A 20,725-nucleotide genomic window follows, 5' to 3' on the forward strand; every position below is an offset into this window, starting at 1 on the left:
AAATGCACCATTATTGTAGGTCTAGCTGGTGTTGGCTCATTATGCCATAGAAACTCCTGTTTGAAGCAACAAATCTCCATTTAATGGATGTGCATGTCAAATGAGAAGCCTTCTCTGGTCTCAAGTCCTACGCTTAGGACAGTATGTGCCTGCTTCCTGCCTGTAAGAGGTTTGGGAGACAGGGCCTGGTTTATGCTGTGGTGATGGCTTGGGACTGGAGCTCCTCAAGCCCTTGTCTTTGCTCCTGGGTGCTCCTTTCCCAGAATGGGCCAGCTGGCTTCTGGTGCTGGTACCTGCGCGAGTGACCAGGGTAGGCTGATGGGCAACTTATGTGGCTGCTCTCTACCTAAACTGGCTTTTGGCTCCTCTTGTGAACAGAGGGGTACAGTTGGAGGTTTCTGGTGATTTTGTGGCTTGTTTGTAAGGTTTGATTGGTTGGGATTTTCTTTTTAGTGTAGAGGTTGGGGTTTTTTTTCTCTTTTCAGGAATGTGTGGTACTTTCACATTCTGTTTTAGTTCATCTAGGGTGTTCAGATTGAGGCAGCCAATGTAGTACCTTTTTGACCCTGTTCCAAAATCCTATTTCCATGACTGGCTGTTGCAGGTAGCATTGCCAGATCACCAAACACCATTACTAATAGAATACTAATTTTGGACCTAGCTTTTCTCTGGAATTACTGACAGTATAAACACAGCCTCTCACCCCTCCTGACCAGAGACGTATGACTGCCACAACACTGACTTCTAAAGCAATCTGGGAAGTAGCAGATTTGTTTGTATCTTATTTTGAATCCCCATCTTACCAGTTTTTCAATAAATTTGACACAGGACCCATGAGTTCAGAGTGCTTGGGGAACCTTCTGAGGATAACACTGAGTGCAGAATACTTTGAAGACAAATACTTTTCTCTTTTTGTTGTTGGTAAGTTAATGTAGAAGAACTTAGAGAGAAAATTACATGTGGTGAAATGTTTAAAATTCTCTGAGACCTTTCTATACTAGAATTCTCTGGATTATTCTACTATTATAGAGCTTAGGTTGGATCTCATTGTAAGTAAACCCAACTGCTACCTTGATTTCTGTGTAACCTGTACTGTTGACTTGTTTTTTGATAACTTAGCCATGATTAGACTTAATTTTGCTATCTTTGGGCTCAAATTTAAATGCACGTGGTAGTTTCTGGGCATGTTAAAGCTGGTGGATTTTCTTTGTGCTAAGAATGTTTTCTAGTAACAGCACATACTGTTCTGAAAATTCACTAGCTGAAGCTGGCACAACATTACTGATTTTTGCACTAGTGACTTTTCACCTTCTTGGCTTCAGTTTTGGCGGAGGTGTACACTTAATGAAGTATAAAAAAAATTAGCTGGGTCCTCTAGTTATGGACTTAGCAAGTGGTATGCTTCTGTAAAAAGCACCACTGAATGCTCTGGAAGGGCCCAGTGATAACACTTTTGGGCTATAAACACCCACTGTAAGATTATATGTATGAAGTGTAAATTTGGCCTTGAAAAAGCTCTCCATGTCATCAGTCTTCTAGAATGTTAAACTTGTGTCAAAACCAACTTAAAATATGTTCTTTGTTTAGATATCTTCACTCATACACAAAAACACTGTACAGCTGGGAGAAATATATCTTAAACCATAAAGAAATTCTTTTTGGAAGGGAAAAAAATTAAAACTAAAACACAAAACACTAAAAAGCTCAAAGCAATAAAAATGGTTTGTATACTAAAAACATCCAAGCTAATCTTTAGTGTGTTCATCATCCTGGTGGATTGTCACCCGAAGAGACTCTGCTGGGCAGGCATCAGAGAGACATGAGTCTGTGCCAGCCACAGCTCAGTGTCCTGATGTTGCTGTTGTCATCTCCCACCCTGTTGGTAGTTTGAGGCTCTTTTCTGTCTTCAGTCCTTCAGCTGCAAGTGTTTCCTGTCCCAGTGTACCTGTGGTTTTACCATTCTTTCTTTACACTTTGTCACAGCTCTTTCCCCACTTTGCAATTCTCTGAGCTCAGGGAATGCAGCTGGGCTGTTATCAGAGCAGGTTCAGCTGAGTCCTTATACCAGAGCAGGAGTTACACTTGTTTATACATTTCTTTGCTATTTATTTGCCTGTAGATCAGTCTGGCACAGCCTGGGAGCTTGATGAGGCCATGGCAGCACAGTGTGGCTATACAGTAATTTACACCACCACCAAGAGGAGCATTGAGTTCCGTGCTTCTGCACTGAGCTGCCATTCTCACTTAGAGGTAGGTCTGTTAGATATTTTGACTACAGTGCTATTGTATGCTAACTTTATGTGAGAAATTACTGAATTATTAATGGGCATTAACTGAGGTGTCATAATGTCTTGAGTATCAGTTAGCAGAGAATAATTTAATTTTCTTCAAATGTATCCAGAGGTCTGAGAATATTCCATGGTACAGCCATTTGGAGGGCCTAGAGATAAACACATGAAGTATATCACGTGTGCCCTAAAAGGGCAACTATTTTCTTATGGATTACAATAGGGAATTGCATCTGGCAGCTGTGTTGCTCTCTGCCCTAACAATATTTAGTGCCTTGAGACATAGTACAGTAAAAACTCAAACTTAGGTTGCTGGCTAACTGCTACAATGTCATAAAACAAAAAGTCAGCTATCTCTTGGGTTTGTTTGTTTTCTTATTGTCTAACTTTGAGGCTATACAAAAGAAACAAACCTGCTGCCCAAAGTATTTATGTTGCTGTGTAGCTATACACCTACGTGCGTATATCTTGTATAGTTAATGAAGTTGAAAGTGATAATGCTTTAGTATGGAGTTGCTCTTCTGTGGATGTGTTTTGTAATTTACATTAGGGTTACAAGGATAGGTGGTGCCTGGCTAGGGAAAATCAGTCTAACAGGCAAATGTTCCCTTTACCCATGCAGAAAGATGTGTTCACAGTGACTGTACAGGTCAAAGCATCTCATACTCCTGATATGAGCAATGCTACAACTCATCTGGAAAGTGCAAGTTGCCATTATGGTCCATGGAGTCCCAGAGAGTTAATATGCACAAGTAACTACATGGAGGTGAGTACTTATGGAAAGTGCTAAAAGTAAAAAGGTAAGTACTACAAGATGCTCTCTTAGATTGTGTTTCCAATGCATATTCCTAGAATTTAATCAGCTTCAGACTGCCCTACCATAAGCAACTTGTTAGTAAGTGTGCAGTATGAATCTTAATTGATGCATTTATATTATAATTGTATAACCTATATTATTAGTAATATCTAATAAAGCTGTGAAATTGTATTCAAAAGGTTAAGCTCATATATTGAACTCACAGAATGTTGCCCCAACAAATCATATTTGAGACAATAGAGAATGTATATTTCCTGAAGGAAGTTTCCTTGCTGAATTTTCTGGGGAGGAGTGCAAAAGAGAAAATGGACTTCTCTTGGAAGAGGATGTGCGAGTCAAGAACAAACTCTGTTCTTAAGTGGAAATAGAAAGTAGAAGATAGGTAGAAAATAAAAAGAAACTGAAATCAAGCAGACTATAGGTAAAGCAGGCATGGTGGCATCTCTGTCTAGGAAATTCTGGTTTCCCTTGAAACAGTCTTGTAAGGTGTTGAGGACAAGAAAATAAGTGCTATCAGCAAACACCTTATGGATTGTTTTTTTCCCCTCAGGTTTCTGTCAGGAGGGAGGTTCCACAGACTTTAAAGGATTTTGTTCAAGACGAACCTGAGGACTGGACTCTTGTATTTCCAGAAGTAAAACTACAGGTTTTCTTTCGGGCAACATCTAGTGTTGCCTCTGGCACAACCATCCTTTTCTTTAGCCACAACATTATTTTCAAAAAGTACTTAAGTAGTAATAACAGAACTTCTGTATCAAGTGGTTATAGTATATTTGTATAGAATAGAAGTACAGACAGCTGTAGGCAGAAATTAAGTCTTTCCTGGGCAAAAAAGCCTAAAACAAGACCAAATAAACAAAAAAACCCAAAAACATATCTTTAAGACCCCATGGCCCAGAAAAAAACTGAAGGGGCTTTTTTCTTCTTGGACTCTGTATGCACAGAGTCTGCAGCAGTGTAATTAGTGCCATTAGTTATTCTCTGTTGCCCTTGATATGGAAATCTTTCTTATGCATGAGGTTGGGAAAGCTGGAGGGATATCCCATTAGTAAAATTCAAAATAATGCAACAAAACTGCTGGGAAATTCAACACAGCAAATCATTCAATGCAGTAAACCTGTTACTTTGAATATCATGTTTAAACTATTGATGAATTTCTCTGGGTAGGCAAAGGCAGAAGAAGCCTCAATATGGCAAATAGTATTTCACCAGCCAGAAGAAAAAAGGGCTCTGCTTGTGAGCAATGCTTGGAGTGCAGGCTATGGACTCAACACCACAGACTCCAGGGTTCTGCTGCGAGTGCCATACACTGCTGCCCAAGTTCAGCTGGTTGAGGTTGGTGTGCTCCTTCTGGCTCAACAGGCTGCCAGGCTGTGCAGGTCTAACCATATGCTATCTTTACAGGATCAGGGGATTACCTTTTCTGTGCTGAGATCAAGTACATTTTACAAATACCAGTGGGTGATCCTGATGGTGGATACTGCTGTGGCATGTCCTGTAGGTAAGGAGTGTGGCATCATGCTCCAATGACAAAATGTACTGGACAGACTGACAGCACGTGAGCTGACAGCTTTCATGTCTTTTCCCTAAGATGGTGTGGACTACAGGAATAAAACAATCACCTGGACTGTTCCAAAGTATATTCCACCACTCTATGCTGGAGTGACTAGCTTTAAGGATGTACTTGTGGAAGCTGGTGTGGATCTACACAAGCTTTCTGCCAAGGAAATGGCTTCCAGGAAATATGTGTTATTGAATGAGCTAAAATCAATTACAATGAAGATTCCAATAGGTGCAGAAGGTGGTTATTACAAGGTCGGTGACTAATGTGACTAGGTGACATACAAACAATATTCTGGGATGTTTGTTTTCTGATGAGGAATAATTCTTCATCTTGTGCCTTTCAAATGAAAGATGACGGTGTGGGAGTACAAAGGGTTTGTTAAAAACTCCAGAAGCCCTGACCAAAGATTGCATTTGTAAGCAGCACTTTATGAAGACTTTTTCTTCTTCCAAGCACAGGTAGACAGAATCCTACACAGAACTATTGATTAATGATTTCCTCAAGTTAACACAGAGCTTTCAGCTGTTAGTCCTGATGTCCTACTCCTCAGAGATGGCCCTAACTGAACTGTAAAGCATGCATGGGTTCTGTTGCATTTCATACAGACTACTTAAGAGAATGGAGCTTACCTGTTAGTCCAGCAGACCACATGCTCTTGGGATGGGTTGGGACTACACATCTAAATCTAGCTGCTTGGGGTGAACTAAGTCCTGGGCCAATGTAGCAATTGAATTTCTGGTGAAGTTGCAGGAGCAGCCTTATTCACTGTGAAATAGTCCTCCACTGCTTTGAAACTTGGAGTGGGTGACAATTTTCCAAAGGAAGTCTTCTGAGTATTCTGAGATAATCTAAAGTGTTACTAAGAGTTCAGGATTCTTGAGCAAAAAGGGCAGTTGGTTGGGGCTGTAGATTTAGCTGACCTTGATGTTCCAACATAAGTTTAATGCAAAGTCAAGTCATACTAAAGGGTGCTGGTTTGAAATTCTAGACTTCTGTGAGCAATGGACAGCTTGGGGTAAAATACACCATCAACCTGTTCTTGGAACACCAGTGGGAAGACAACAAATGGAGACAAACCAAACATACTATCATCAAGGAAATAGAAACACCATTTGAACAAGTAGAAGTTGTTATAACCAATAGTAAGTATCTGAACATTGAATTTACCGAAGGTTTTGGTACTGTTAAGAGTTTGTTACTGCTATTTGTTCCTTTTCAGATTTAAATCTGAGTGCAAGGCTAATGAATGTTACAGTGGGAACATTCCTCCCAGATGTTGAGCTTGCAAACCTAACCATTGAAGGGGTTGCTGTGGCTGTACCTGAAGCTTTTCAACATGGCTACCTAATACACAGTACCAGATATGCTAATGGAAGCAAAGTATATGTAATGCAAGTCCCCCTTGATGCATCAAGTATTAAAAAAGAGGTGTGTACTAAGGTGCTACAGCATCCCATGGTATAGAGATGATGATATCATATGGTGATTTTTGATGTCGAAATATGATTTTCCTAGTATGTGAGAGAGGAGATGAGAGTATACACCCTGAATGCCACGCTCTCATTCATCATCTATCCATCAAGTGAGACCTTTGTTGTCCCAGTAGTTGCACTGTCAGCTGTGAAAGATGCAGGTAAACTTTGTGGAACTTGGGTGAAACTGCACCAAACTTGGCTGTGAACTGGGCTGATTTCAGCCAGGGATACTGCCAGTCCCAAGGAGCTGTGTTAAACTGATGGCAGCTGGCTGACTCCTGGCTGTTTTGCAGTACTGCCCAGTTCGAGAGGGTTTTGTGATGAGAGGAACCTTCATCTCATTATCACTCGTGGGAATGTGGACCAAAACTGGCTACCTTTCATCTCAGACTGGCACCTGACTCAAGAGGCTGCACAGAAATACAGCTACATCTTGAGGGACAATGGAACTGACCTGGCAATCTCTGTCCCTTTCCTTTCTCCCCATGTGAGCTATGAGGTAAGGTTGCCAACTTGTAGCAATTGAAAGGCATGTTCTAGCTGTGAGATGTCATCAGGACACAGTGTACTCTTGAAAGCAAAATAGCACTTCTCTTTAAGACAGTCTTCAAAGAATAATGGAGGATTATTTTCTGCCCTTGTAAGAAAACTTTAATTTCCCTTGGTTGATATTGGCGGAAATAGGCAAGGAAAAAAAGAAACATTCTGCATTTACTTTATGACCAAGTGTCTTTAAGGACAACTCTACATGCAATGGAGTTTGTATTGCATTCTTTTGGAAAACAACTGAAAAAGCTCACTCTGTGAGCTTCTGCATTAAAAACATTCTGTTTAAATACATCCTGTGGATTTGACTTTGCTCAAGCACCATTATCTTTGGCTTGTGATAACCTGCCCTCTTAATTTTTGAATACTTTAGTTCAGCAGTGTGTCTTTATTCTGTTGTTTAACCTGTCATTTTCATCTCTAGGGCTTTCATAACTCTGCAATAAAGGCTTCATTCCACATAACCTTGAAGGATGGCATCACCTTGGCTCAGAGGAGAGATTTCTCAGTTTCCTGCATATTTTCACCTTCAGAGCTAATACGTAATATCATGTTGGGGATTAACTGTCAGTACTATTTGAGTTGCAAAACTAAGCCATGCAGTCTGAAATGTTCCTAGGTTTTAGAGTTGTGTGGCACTCTGTTTGCCCATTAGATTTCCTACAAGTTAATATGCCACAAGGCAAGTCAAAGTAAATATTGGAGTGACTATCCTGCCTAGTAGAGGAATGGGAGAAGGAAGTGGGGAAGTCTACTTCCCTGCACACCTCTAAAATCAAGAGGCTTTTTAAAAGAGTTTTTGTGATTGTTTTGAGAGTTGAACGAGGTTGGGGGTATTTGGAATGTGGGGAGAATCCTCATGTAAATTAGTCATTCTAAAGCTACTTGTCAGTATCAAATGTATTGAGTATCTTGGCTAGAAAAATCCTTTTTAACAGAGTGAGTGTTCCTTGTGAGCTGCTAAAAGAACTTGCCAGCAAATCCATTCAGAACATCTTTGTTGTTAGGCTACAAAAGGAGTTTGAATCCAAATTTGTGTGAAAATGTGTGTTCCTCTTTCAGGGTGCCTGCCCAATGGCACTGTGATTATTACTGCAGTCAAACTGGTAGGTGGTGAAGACCTGGACACAGGTATGTTTGTCTTGAGGGACAGACAGTGCAAACCCAGTCTGGTGACAGAGAAGACTGCAACCTTCAAGTTCAGTGTGAACACTTGTGGAACAAGTAGAAAGGTAAGGACTTAGTCACATGAAGTTTACTCTGTGTTGGGGTAGGGTTACTGCTAGACCTGGCAGAGGTTCAGAGGTGAGCAGAAGCTACATGGAAATCACTGCTGAAACCAGCACAGTAGTACATCTAGACTGAGCTTACTAAATTCAGTTGAGCAGAAGTTCTTATTGAGTAAAAATGTTTTTTCCATGTCAGAGGTGCTTTCTGGAACTAGCCTTCAGTGTTACACTTCTGGACTGTTTAGTGGTGGGCTTGAATGTGAGTTTATGCTGGTCTGATGTATTTGTAAGCCTTGAAGAAGCTGTTTGAGTATTGCTAATGAGTATACGGCCAAAGACTAGAGGGAGTACTGTTCCTACCACCAAATATTGTACAAATAGAAAACAGACAAAATAACAAATAATCAGAACATGCTTAAATTCAGATCACCATAAATGCAGCTCGTTTCTGCATTGCTGCATCTCATTCTGCTCACTGATTGAGTAAACAGACATAGCTGCTGTTTTTCTCAGACCCATGCACTCCCTTTCTAAGGTGTTCTGTCATATTCAAGCTAATAAACTTTGTTCATAACTATGGCATAGTTGTCAGCTATGGTCAGCTTTAGTTCTGTGGGCATTGGGCTGCTGGTAATTTCTGGCTATTTCTAAGCATGCTTTGCTCAGTGGAGTCTGGCAGTCAAGTGGAGGGATGTAGATATTGTGCTAAATACAAATTGGACTTGAATGTGACTGTCCTGTTTGTAAATGTGGATATCTTTCAGTCCAACAGCACAACTATGACATATGAAAATGAAGTACTCTATTTCAGACCTGGGAATGATACACCCATATACCAGTAAGTGTCATGCCCTATAAAAATGTTGTATATGTTCTTTTGGCTGTAAAAAAATCTAATGCTAATTCTCTTCTCTCAGACTGAAATTTTTCTGCTCATATGCAGTCAAGCAGACTGCTGATGTCCAATATGAATCTAAGAAGAACCCAACACCCAGTATTAAGCCAGGGTTTGGTTGCCTCACTCTTTCATTGAAGCTTTTCAAAGGTAACACCTATGATTAGACTCTATAAAATCACTGAATGGCTGAGCCAGAACGGATCTGACATTGATCTCATTCATCCACTCTCCTCAAGTAGGGCAGTGTAGAAAATATTGCCCAGCACCATGTTTAGATGACTTTTAAATATATCAAAAGATGAAGTTGAAAATTTTAAGGCCTCTAACAGGAATTTTCTATTCCAAAATGCAACAAAAATGGCCAAATATCTGTAGTGGAACCGACTTGGCATCACTGACACATGTATGGTTTTCCTGCTTTGTCTGGGCATAATGTAAGTTTTGTGTATGAATGTGATGCCAGCTTCTCTCTCCTATCAACTCCTGAAGTGTTGCTACGCAAATTCAGCAACTCACTGCAATAGTTGTAACCTATGCCAGCAGAAAGGGCTGACTGAAGCCTGAACCCAAACACTCACAATGATTGGAATGGCCATTATGATATTTTTTAATTGATTTTCCCTTCTCATTACCTTTGAGACAATTTTGAATAAAAAAGTCTTACTCTAATGGCTTTTTGCAGGAGTGTTTCATTTCTGGATCCTCAGAGCCAGGGAATATGGTTGAGATTTTTTGCTTTCATTGCTGATCTTGCTTTCTCCCTTTCTGACCCCATTTCTCGAGATTTGTGCGCTGTTACAGGTTTTAGTATTACTGTGCCAGGGTAAATGGAAGTGAAAAAAAGAGCGAAGCAGAAAGTTTGAGTACTTATTCCACCAAAAGGAAGCTTCTAATATCAATACTCTCTTGCAGAGAAATCCTTTTCAGAGCCCTACCAGGAATCAGACTATCCTGTGGTAAAATACCTGAGGGAGGCTCTGTATTTTGAAGTTGAACTTCTCCACCCTAAAGATGCAAGATTGGACCTCAACCTGGATGACTGTTGGGCTACCAACTCCCAAAGCCAGGACAGCCTCCCCCAGTGGCACATCATTAACCATGGGTGAGGAAGGCTTCCCTCCTCTGCTTGGTAACTGCTTGGCACGAGGTGCTGTACCTCAGGTGGGAGGAAAGGGAAAGTGGCAGAGGTCACCTTAGAGGCAATTGCTGCTAATCTGTGGGGTACTTGTTGGTGTCAGCCCAGTGGCTGTGCCTTCTGGGGGCAGCAGGTCATGCAAGTGGCCAGAAGTGCTTCTAGCTAACAATTCTGGCTGGAAAGAAAGCAGGAAGCAACCCGTGGCCACAGGCAGGGATCCTGAACTGTGGAGATATCAGTCATTCTCCTATGGCCCAAGGAAAATGGAGAACGAAGCTCTGCTGTATTTCACCTCTTTGCTGTGTTTCAAGATGTGGTTGAAGATTTGGATTAAATACACTTTCTTTCACTTTCCCAAACAGGTGTGAAAACAACAAAGACTCCCACAGAACTGTCTTCCACAAAGTTGATTATGGCCTCAGAGTAAAATTTCCTCAGCACCTCAAGAGATTTGAAGTGAGGATGTTCACCTTTGTCCAGGGCGCATCTCTGTTACAAGAGCAGGTGAGATGTCTCTGTTCTGTCATGAGTTGCTGGCAGTCCTGACAGACGAGCCTGTGGTGCATGCAGCCTGTGCTGTGTAAGGGCTCAGCTGGCCAGTGCCTGCCTGGGGCTATTGGACACCTCCTTGAAGGCATAACACTCTGGAAGGGGTGAATGAAGAGCAGCCCCTTGTGCTCAGTTCACAGAACAGAGTTACAGACTCATTCAGGTTGGAATAGACCCCCAAGATTGTCAAGTCCAATATTTAATGACCATCATACCCACTAAATAATATTGTGAAGTGCCATATCTACTCATTTTTTGAACACTTCTGGAGATAGTGACTCCACCACTTTCCCTGGGAGTCTGTTCCAATGCTTTGTCACTTTTTCAGTGAAAAGCTTTCACCTAATATCCAACCTGAACCGCTCCTAGTGCAATTTGAGGCCATTTTCCCCTTGTCCTGTCACTAGTTGCCTGGGAGAAGAGGCCACCCCCCTACCTTGACCTTCATATACTTTGGGATCAGTATACGTTGGATTCCAAATAACTATAATAAGTTCCCTATAACTATAAACATAATCTGTTTTCTTGTAGCTGTATTTCCACTGCACTGTGGTGATCTGCAACACTAAGCAACAGCCTCTAGACATTTTTTGTCCAATGAGATGCAGTCCTGGGAAACACAGACTTGGTAAGAAAACAGGCATGTCTCTCCTGTGGTTTTGCTCAGGAATTTGGCATGTGCTCACACAAGTCATGTCAGGTCACAGACTTCTAGTCCTAGATTATGCTGTCCAGGGAATGAAAAGCTGAAATGTCTTACAGCCCACATTGTGCATCCACATGGGCAAGTGTCATCTGGACCAGTGCTTGTTAGGAAGAAAAACTAAGGACAGGTTGGTGTCAATCTTAAATTACACTACTGGAATACCAAGTGTACTGCTGCTGTAATGTAACAGACCTGTGTGTGCCTCTCTTCTCCCTGCAGGTGAATGCACCGACTTCCCACAGACTAAACAAGAGCTACTTTGTTTTATGGAGTCGCAGTTAGGTGGCCTAAGCAAGCACAGCCTGCTGCCCAGATTCACAAGTAAAATTGTTTCTGTGGTATCTACTGGGAAAATAGATCATCAGTGTCTATAAAGAAAAGGGTCAGTTAACCAATATTGGGTGTAACTTCAAGTTAAATTATTGTATTGTTCTTCTCTGTTCCTCTACAGCATTAAAGTCTTAGGCTGCTCAGCTAACATGTCAAACTTGTGCTGCTTTGCAGTTGAAAGCATCTGTTTTGGAGTAGGGAATGAAGATGGCAACAGGTGTGAACTTAATTGTAAATCACTTCAAGCTTTTTTTTATTGTTAAACTTCTGTATGAACAAAGGACTGTAGGGAGCTTAATGTCAGTAAAAAAATGTGGTTGTTTTTGGAGTAAGATGGGATGAACATCCTTGAGAGCCTGTAGTGGCTGTTGACAGGAAGGCTGTAAACTGTGATTCTGGGAGGAGTGTTGTGGCTCTGCAATGTCAAGTTGCCTTCCCTAGGTGGGTCAAATTGCTCACAGGAAGCTTCAGTTACTGCCTAGCTGAGTATCCTGTCAGTCAAAATGGAAACAATTTTTAGTGAAGACTTACAATAGTAATAATGATAGTACATGGGCTCTATCTGCAAAGTGTTAAGGATTTTTCCTTAGTACAGTGACGCTTAAGGGGTCCTGTCAGATTTCCCTGTGTGTTTTGTTGGTTTTTTAAATGAGTAAAAAATTTCTTGGTTTCTTCTTTGCATCTGAACAATGGTGTGAAAAGAGTTTGGATTCAACATTGTTTTCCTGTTCTAATGAAAGTTACTGCTTAGCATGAATCTTGATCCCTTTGGGGTAAATAGACAATAATAGGTGCCTGCTTTTTAACTTTAGATTAAAGAGAATTATACAACAATAAATTTCTGTGAAAGCTAACTTGAGAAAGAACATATTTTGTTAATCTATTAGCACTTTGTGAGACAGCATACAGCAGAAAAAAACATGTATCTCTCTTGCTACCTATACAGAGAACCCACTAAACAGTTTGTGCTGTAACTGCAGCTCATTTAAGTCTTGTTTGCCTTCCAGTTGCCTGCTAAGCATATCTGTAGTAGATGTCTTACTGTCATGTCTGGAAAAACCTGTGTGGGCCTCATGAGAAAGATATCAAGACTTTTCCAGCACAGAAGACTATCGTGATAAAGGATTCATTTTGCTACTCCTGTTGTAGGTGAAGACTAAAGCCATGGGGCTGTGATATTGAGGAATATCAACACGGGAATAGCAGGAAAATGCAGAACACATAAGCCTGACAGCAGATTTGACAAGTCAGTGACTTAGTGCCCAGTGCTTTCCCTTGTGTTAACCCACTGGTCTGAGGACTGGTTAATGCTCAGTCTGCATGCAAAACCTGTTAACAAATCAAGGGAGACACCTCTAATGTGCTGCCAGGGTTTTGCACCTAGGAGAACACAACTGTGGGTGCTTTAAGTGATGTGGTGACTTCCCTATGTCTTACATTGTGCTGACTGCCTCCCCAGGAAGTGAGACTGTTAATCAGTGTTTTCTCTAGCTGAGTGAGTGACAATCTTCATTTTCTACCAGCACAGCACAGGCTGCCTTGAGGAGCATGAGCCACCTTCTTTCTTACACTTGTTGGGGGGGGGGAAGAGTGTAATATTTAGAGACTGCTGTGAGAACCAAGCCTGAAGTTGGGCAGGCTATTTCAGTACTGTTAACTCTATCTTGATTGTGGCTTCCTGGGTTTTCATGTTTTCTCTTCAAACCAAAACTCAAGGCATCAGGCATAGAAATCTGGTATTTACAGTCTTGTCAAAGACACCTTTACCTATTTTCATAAGCTTAGCCAACACCTTGAGATGCTTGTCTGTTGATGAGCTTTTAGGAGTTGTAGAAAAGCAAGGTGATGCCCAAGTATACTGTAGCTCAGCTCTTCTAAAAGCTTTGTTTAGTGCCATTTTGAAGGATGAGTTATGTAAAGAATCATCTTCTCTATTAACCTTTATGATATGTGGAAAAAATCAAGGAAGTTTCCCTCCATGGTTGAACAAGGATTTATATAAAGCTTCTTGTCAGATGTTCCAACAGCCTATGAGATACACAAAATCCATTTGAATATCAGTGAAATCTTTTAAAGACAAGGCAGTAGTATTCTCTCTACTTCAGAGGTGTCTGTTTATACTAAAATTCAGGAACTGCCTTCCTGGTTTTATATATATATATCTATATATGAAAAAAAAATCTTCAAGTGTTTTATCAACACCTCTTTGCCTTTTAAGTGGATATTTTATGACCACATGCTTTTCCCCTGGTATTTGGGATGTTATTTTTATATCCCTGTTAACACAAGTTGAAAGCAGATCAATCTTCTTTGTTTATGCTTAACGTTTTCTGCAATTTCAACAGGTGAATGACAAAAGTGTAAGGGAAAAGAGAAGGCTGGTGTGATTTGTTTTTATAGGAAAATAGGAACAATAACAAATGTACTGCAGATTAGTTATTTCCATTTCAAATAAATGTTAAGTCACTGCTAATAAGTAACCTCATATCTGGTCACTGATAGGCAGAAATCTCATTTTTTCTGTAGTCTATATTTAATGAGATCTAGTATTTTAAAGCTTTATTGTTTTGGTGACCTAAAGTATCAACAACTTATTATTACTGAAAAACTAAGAAAAATTATATTTCCTTTTTTGTCTCAATTAATTTTCTCTCACTGGCATATTCCTTTGCTTTTTCTTTAAATGCCAAAGTCTTCAGTAGATGCTATGCACCTATATCTAGAGGAAAATATGTTCTGACAATATTCTAATGATCTGGAAACTTTAAGGAAGTTCAAGTCTTGCCTTCTGTCACAAGTTTGAGTCTTTAGCTGCTTTCATGTCATTTCTGCCTTCATTTGTGCCTTTTGAGTCCAGAAACATCTAAATATGGTGTTAGCTAGAATGCTGGAAGGGTTTGTGCTTGGAAAGAAATGCTTTAAAGTATAAATAAGGTGAGTCTTTTTCTTTATCATGCCAAGTACTGTAGGAGTGCAAGCCTGGGCTGATGTCAGTGTTTAAAAAAGCAAAAATCAGGAAAGGGGGTTCAGAAGGACCCAGCTTCTATAGCTCACTAGAAAGAGTCAGCTTTACTGGGATCTGTGAGTTCTCTTTCCAGTTTGCTGTTAAAGGCAATAAGAGCATTTGTGGTTGCATAGCAAATAAGCTGGGGAGATACTGACACAAGTCAGATACTGGGCCCTTAGAAGCTGGGGGTGTATTCATGTTTCTGTGGAGTATTTTTTTTAGCTACTGCTAGGCAGAGCTGGAAGGATAGCTCCTGGCTTCCCTGGTCAGAGGGGATATGGCAGCTCCCAGAGAAGCTGCTCTCCCAAGGAACTGGTTGAAGCCCATTTGCAGGAGGTTTTCTTTGTCCCAAACACACCTATGTGCAGCCCAAATGTGTCACCATAAAACCTCTTGGCACCTACATGGTGCTCCTCAGCATAGAATTTCAAAGCACTGTGTGCGTGCGGGCGGCCCCAGGCTCCCCTCTGCTTTGGGGGTGGGGGTGAGCCCTGTGGATTACAGAGCTGGGGCTTGCCTAGGGAGCTTCCTCCACGTGTAAGCCTTTAACCACGGCCTTAAAGGATTGGGAATATTCTCTCCAAGGTACTTATTCTTACCTTCAAGAGGTGATTTGACCTCCTTGCCCTCCTCAGGTTCTATGTCTGGGCATTGCTGCTGCTGGCGGACAACACTGCTGCCTTCTCTGAGTAGAGTAGGCAGAGAAGCTGCCATGCTCCTGGATTCAGGTGGAAAGCCTGCCCTGCTGAGTGAGGCTCTTGAATCCTGGGCTAATGCCCTACCTGCAAGGCCTCCTCCTTTGCATTGCTGTGCCTCCTGCTAAACAGAGCAGTATCATATACTTCAGCTGCCCCAGAACAGCCTCTGCTCCCTGAGGTGGAAAATGAAACCCAGAGTCTATTCTCATATCGCTGGCACCAGCAACTGCTCCCTCCAGCAGCACTGACTGGCTCATGGAACCAAAGGAGTTAACTGGCATCAAATCCATTTTATGTTCTGCCCAGTCTTTTTCTTTCCTAATAAAAGGGTTAAGATGGATATGGGGCTGAAATGCCTCTTTTCCCTGCCTTCTGACATTCTTATCACTCTGTGGTTGCACCTGCTCCCCCCTCAGCAATTCGCCCAGAGAAGAAAGGGCACAACTCTTAGCATGAACAGGTCAGAATGAGCTGGTGGGGTCCAGTCATCTCACATGGTTTGGTGCCACTTGCTCATTTCTCTTGCCCTCAGCCTGCTTCTGGACTGCTTGTTTCTGGCTTGGTGAAAAGTATGCGTTTTAAAGTCTGGAAATATTTGTTTAAAAGACAGAAAAATGTACTTAAGTGCAGCAACTGATGGTAATCACCTCATCAGTAAACTGAGAGTGAAGAATGGGTAGTTCAACCCAAGTGCAAGACCTTCTGTAACTCAAGGCTTCTCCTGAGGTTCTAAAATCCATTTTGATTAATTAATTTCTGTGGGAGGCCTTATAATGTACTTTATCCTTTTTCTCTTTAGCATTTGAGGACTGGTCTGCTGTCCTTTCATTTTTATGGCTAGTATCACTTAAGAAATATGATTTCATGTACCTGAGAAGATTGAATACAGTAAGAAACCGTATTTTAGTTGTGTTGGTTTCTACTTTGGGATCCATGTTCTGCTTTCCAAGTTAGTAAAGAATTTTGATGACATGCTAACCTGCAAAAGGGTGAGCTCTTGGGGACAGAAGACTTAATTGTGTAGGACTAACTCCAGTTCCCTCTATCTTTTCAGCATGGTGCACAATTTTATCAGACAGAGTATAATTTAATTTTTCAGCCATGGCCTTTCAGCTATTTTAGCTTTATTTCCATGTATATTTTTAATACATTTTGTTGAGAGAAGGTGCTCCTGTGTGAGAGATCTTCTCTACTTCTGTGACTCGTGCAACTTTTTCAGACTGAGGTTCAAGTTTTTTTGCCTCTTTTCTACAGATTATTGTGGTGTTGCTGTTAGAATTAAATACCGCTTTATGGACCTTACAGTCCTGAAAGTTAGATCTCATAACCATAAGTGGGGAATTTGACCTCTTTCACATCACTTGGGTATCTTAAACTCCTGGGCCTAAAGGAAAAAGAATCTGAACTGTATTCAATTATATTTGGAACAATAAAACCCAACCTTTAATAGCACCAGGCCATGTACCATCTTGTACTGTGAATATAATAATTCAGATTATTTTCTCTGGGTAAGTGAAATATGTGTCAAGGGAAAGAATTATGAAAGGTGGGGCTTATAGAGATGTTTTCTGTTAGGCAGAGCAAGAATTAATTTCTTTCTGAAGGGGAGGACACATCCTGGGAAACACTCCATCACAGGCACATACTAAACCTTGTCTATTCCTTCTATTCTGACACATAATAGCTCCCACCCTTCCCCCCACCCCAAGTAAAAGGAGAGGTCCCCTGAAAGGGGATCAAACAAATTAAATGGTACATGAGTAAACCTATTCTAATAAATGCTCTTCGTTGTGGATGTGGGCTTTGGCCCCACTGTGGCACAGGGGCAGCTTGTTCCCCAAGGTCAGCTTAGATGCAGCCCTGTCCTGCTGGAGCCTGGGAGAGTGGCCCTGGACTGCTGGGGCCAGGGAGTAGGCACAGCCAAGGTTTGGTTCACTGACACAAAGGCAGTACCATGTTCTTCTGAGACTCACAGTCTTGCCTCATGGGTTACTGAGAGCTGCTGCTCCACCTTGGACTTGTGAGGAGACAGAGGAAGTCCCAAGGCATGTAAAAAAGTTACAGCTCAGCTAGTCCAGGGCCTTTAGCTCCCTGTTTCACTGGGGTGGGGGGGGAATGATGACTGAGCCACTTCTCCAAGGTGCAGGGTACCTCTTCCTGCTATATTCTCCATACAGCATCACTCAGGTTTGTGAGCAGCAGCTTTCTGAGGCCATTAGTTATCAGTCTGTTTGCAGATGTGTAAACTGAGGCAGCAATACTGGATGACCAGCCAAGGTCATAAATAAAATAACAATGAAAGCAGATACTTTTAACCCCTTGTTTCTCTGCTTTAACCATAACCCTATAGGCTTCCATAGCTGGAGAGCAGAGTCTCTACCTGTTTCAGATGTGGAACATTTAAAGGACAAAGTTAAAAGTCTTCCCATTAATAGATTTTGGGTTGCTGAGAAAGAATGGGGTATCAGGCTTTCAGTTATAGTTCTGTACAAGGTCCCATGGGCCTCATGCAGTTTCAATCCTTTGCAAAATAGATCCAGACTAACCTTCCCTACGTGGCAAATCTGCTCAAATCTGGATCAGCTGCACGGATTTTTACTGAGGAATGCTCTCCTGACATCAGTGTTGCCACCTCATATTTCTAATTTGACAATTTTATAGGGTTTAAAGAAATTATTCTATTTATATTCTTGCTGAAACACTAAAGCCTGTAACAAATCCATCAGGGGCTGGTTCCAAACAGAAGCAGATGGGATATGCTTAAATGTGGTTACATCTGAGTGACAGTAGTACCTGCAAAAATTTCAGGGTAGTTGCTTTTTTTGTGATGGTGCTGGATTTCATTCTGATTGCCCCAGTATGCACATACCATGTGAGAAGAGCATTCAGTCAGGTTGCTGATCCTTGGAAGAAAAAATGTACCAAGCTAATTGTAATTCCTTCCAAACAAAGAGGGGGAAAGAATTATGTTTGTTTTTTAAGTTTTAGCTTTGTGGGTCTCTGCTACAGGATTTATCCACAAAGCTAAACCATCTGTCCCACAGAGACATGCTGATCTGGGGGGAGACAAACCTGTTACCTACCAGCTGCTGTGCTCGCTGTGACTTACCTCTCCCTCAGCAGAAAAAGTTAGTATGACTTAATTAGCTCCCCACAGCTGGGGTTTGCTCTTCTCCGGCTTGTTTCATAGCCCAAGTCAATGAGATTTACAAAGCAGCACATACTTTTGGTGGTGTGGTGCCCATCAGCTGAAAGTCAAAGTCATTAAAGATTAAAGCTACATCCCCAGTTGTTTCAGGGGTTTTTTTGGGTTTTTATTTTTGTGTGCATGTGTTACAGGACTGTGACTGGCTGTAGGAAACAGCTGATCTGATGGATTTTAATAAAGTGACATGATTACCAGAGTCCTCCTAGATTTAAGTACACCTTGAGAATAGAACTTCACATATTTGTGAAACCTAAATCAATTTATTTCATGTCAGACAGTAGGATATCTCGATCTAATATTGTTTAAGAAATTTGATGTAAAAATATCTTCCATCATTTATCAGCACTGAAGAAGGGTTTTTTTACACATTAAATACAGAAAAATTATATACTTCTGTATATATTAATAAAGAAGAGAGGACTTAACAGCAATTTATCTATACAAAATGTCAGTTTGCTTATATTTTGTTTTCAATATTTAGCAGTCATCACTAGATTTTACTTATCTACCAATCAGATTTATAATACAGGATACAGACTGTGACACATTTACTTTTTTACATGCGAAGATGTTCTCACTATTACATAGTTACTTGATTTTTAGGTACAGTGAAAATGTGGATAAATAGACAATAGTTAGTTCAAATACATGTTCTTCCTCATCCGATGATTAAAGTGCCTACAAATCAATACACTTAGTATTCTTATAAAGCTGTTGTCATTTTTTAAAATTCAGTTCAATGCCTACGGATTTACTATTGGCCTTCTAAAACAAGCTCGGTCAGAACAGTGATATGTAAATCCTACGAAGATCAGCTGTTTTTGTTTTTTACTTTTGTATGAGACTAGGTTCAATATTTCTCAAAAGCTTATTAAAACAAACAAACAAAAAAATTTAAAAAGGCAAAGAGCAAGACTTGTGTCTCAGCAACCTGCAGCTCAGGTTTTCAGGCAATCCTACATCACCTTCCAGCGCAGCGTCCCAGGAACAGCGGCGGTCCCGCTCCTCTCACCGGGCCCCACCGCTCCCCGACGAGGAAGAACGCTGATGTTTTTTTGTCTGTACAGGCCCCGAGCGCTGCCCCAGTGCCGGGGCAGGCGCTCCCGGCGGGCTCTACGCCCGCTTGACGCTGTTGAGGAGCTCGGTGAGTTCGCTGATGTACTTGATGGTGTACTTGAGGGTCTGTATTTTGGTGAGGGGCTGGCCCCGCTGGCTGTAGATGGGGGGCAGGTAGTTGCGGAGCGTGTGGAGCGCGTCGGCCAAGGTCCTCATGCGCAGCTTCTCCCTCTCGCTGGCCTTCCTCCTGCGCTGGGCCGACATCCGCACCTTGGTGCCCTTGGGCAGCCGGGCCTGCCCGGGGCTGGGCAGGAATGCGGGCGGGAATTCCACCAGGCCGTACCCGGCCAGGCCGCTGCCGCCGCTGCCGTAGGGCGCCTCGGCCGCCGGCGGACAGGGGGACGAGGAGCAGGACTCGAAGGAGGGCGTCGGGGACAGGCTGTGCGGGGGCGACGTGGCGTGCAGCTCGAAGGAGCCGGCGGAGCTCTTCCAGTCCCAGGATGACAAGCAGGCGGGGTGTTCCGAGCCCAAGGCGTCTTCCATGTTTATCAACGTCTCGTGCAGTTTGTCCATGCTGGAGGAGCGCTCGGGAGAAGCGATGCCCTCTGCCCAGCAGCAAAGGCTGGAGCCGGCGGCTGCCGCGACCTTTTTATGATGGAGGGAGGAAAGTGACAGAGTGGGAACACGGGTTTGGTGCGAGGAGTTCAAAGGAGCGCCAGAAGTGCTAAGATAGAAAATGAACTCCTGATGTGCTAGTTTCTTCTCAGTGATAATTATCAACCTTCAGCTAAAAAGCCTTTAAGCTAACAGGCAACAGCAAGAAAGGGAGAAAAAAAGATTATCTTCTTGCAACTAAACCGATTAGGGCTGCGCATCTACACTGAGTGTTGGGCTGGGGGGAAGAGCGGTGAGAGAAGAAAAAGAAAATTAACCATTTTACAAAACAATTTACAGATCCGGAATTTATTGGTCACTAACACAAAGCCTAAATTTAAGCCATTGAGCCCTGATTTCTGGGTAACTGAGGGTGATGGCACTGCGGCAGAGAAAACGTGAGCCGTGCTGACTGCTGCTGGGGCAGTCTCTTATCTGCATGTTAATTGTGAAAGTCAATTGAATTTCTGTGTGTTATGGCTCTCTGTGTATTTCTCCTCTCGTGAGAAGCCAACCACTTTGGTTTTCAATGTGAGAAAGGAGGAAGGAGCTGCAATGCATTCCC

At 42.0% G+C, this 20,725-nt stretch overlaps 2 protein-coding genes across 2 annotated transcripts; one reads left to right on the plus strand and one right to left on the minus strand.

Moving 5' to 3' along the window:
- Window positions 1-833: 833 nt before the first annotated feature.
- Window positions 834-16,588, plus strand: LOC134041513 (uncharacterized). The gene is made up of 20 exons (XM_062488312.1): window positions 834-921; window positions 2,120-2,250; window positions 2,911-3,054; window positions 3,656-3,739; window positions 4,273-4,440; window positions 4,510-4,606; window positions 4,697-4,920; window positions 5,658-5,811; window positions 5,889-6,097; window positions 6,185-6,302; window positions 6,438-6,643; window positions 7,115-7,232; window positions 7,753-7,922; window positions 8,684-8,757; window positions 8,837-8,964; window positions 9,730-9,919; window positions 10,315-10,456; window positions 11,033-11,129; window positions 11,427-11,528; window positions 16,497-16,588. Exons 1-20 carry the CDS (start codon window positions 834-836, stop codon window positions 16,586-16,588), a joined length of 2,736 nt encoding a protein of 911 aa, XP_062344296.1.
- A 2,975-nt stretch (window positions 16,589-19,563) lies between these two features.
- MSGN1 (mesogenin 1) lies at window positions 19,564-20,079 on the minus strand. Its single transcript, XM_062488458.1, has one exon. The coding sequence runs from the start codon at window positions 20,077-20,079 to the stop codon at window positions 19,564-19,566; it is 516 nt and encodes a 171-aa protein (XP_062344442.1).
- Between the last annotated feature and the right edge of the window lie 646 nt (window positions 20,080-20,725).

This window comes from Cinclus cinclus, chromosome 3 (genome assembly GCF_963662255.1).
Source record: "Cinclus cinclus chromosome 3, bCinCin1.1, whole genome shotgun sequence".
Lineage (NCBI taxonomy): Eukaryota > Metazoa > Chordata > Aves > Passeriformes > Cinclidae > Cinclus > Cinclus cinclus.

Bases quoted from the DNA above. Each gene is read 5' to 3' on its own strand.
- LOC134041513 (XM_062488312.1), top strand. From the start codon at position 834: ATGAGTTCAGAGTGCTTGGGGAACCTTCTGAGGATAACACTGAGTGCA. The intron at 922-2,119 runs GTAAGTTAATGT...ATTTGCCTGTAG, and splicing joins CTTTTCTCTTTTTGTTGTTG to ATCAGTCTGGCACAGCCTGG. The intron at 7,923-8,683 runs GTAAGGACTTAG...GATATCTTTCAG, and splicing joins CTTGTGGAACAAGTAGAAAG to TCCAACAGCACAACTATGAC.
- MSGN1 (XM_062488458.1), bottom strand. From the start codon at position 20,079: ATGGACAAACTGCACGAGACGTTGATAAACATGGAAGACGCCTTGGGC.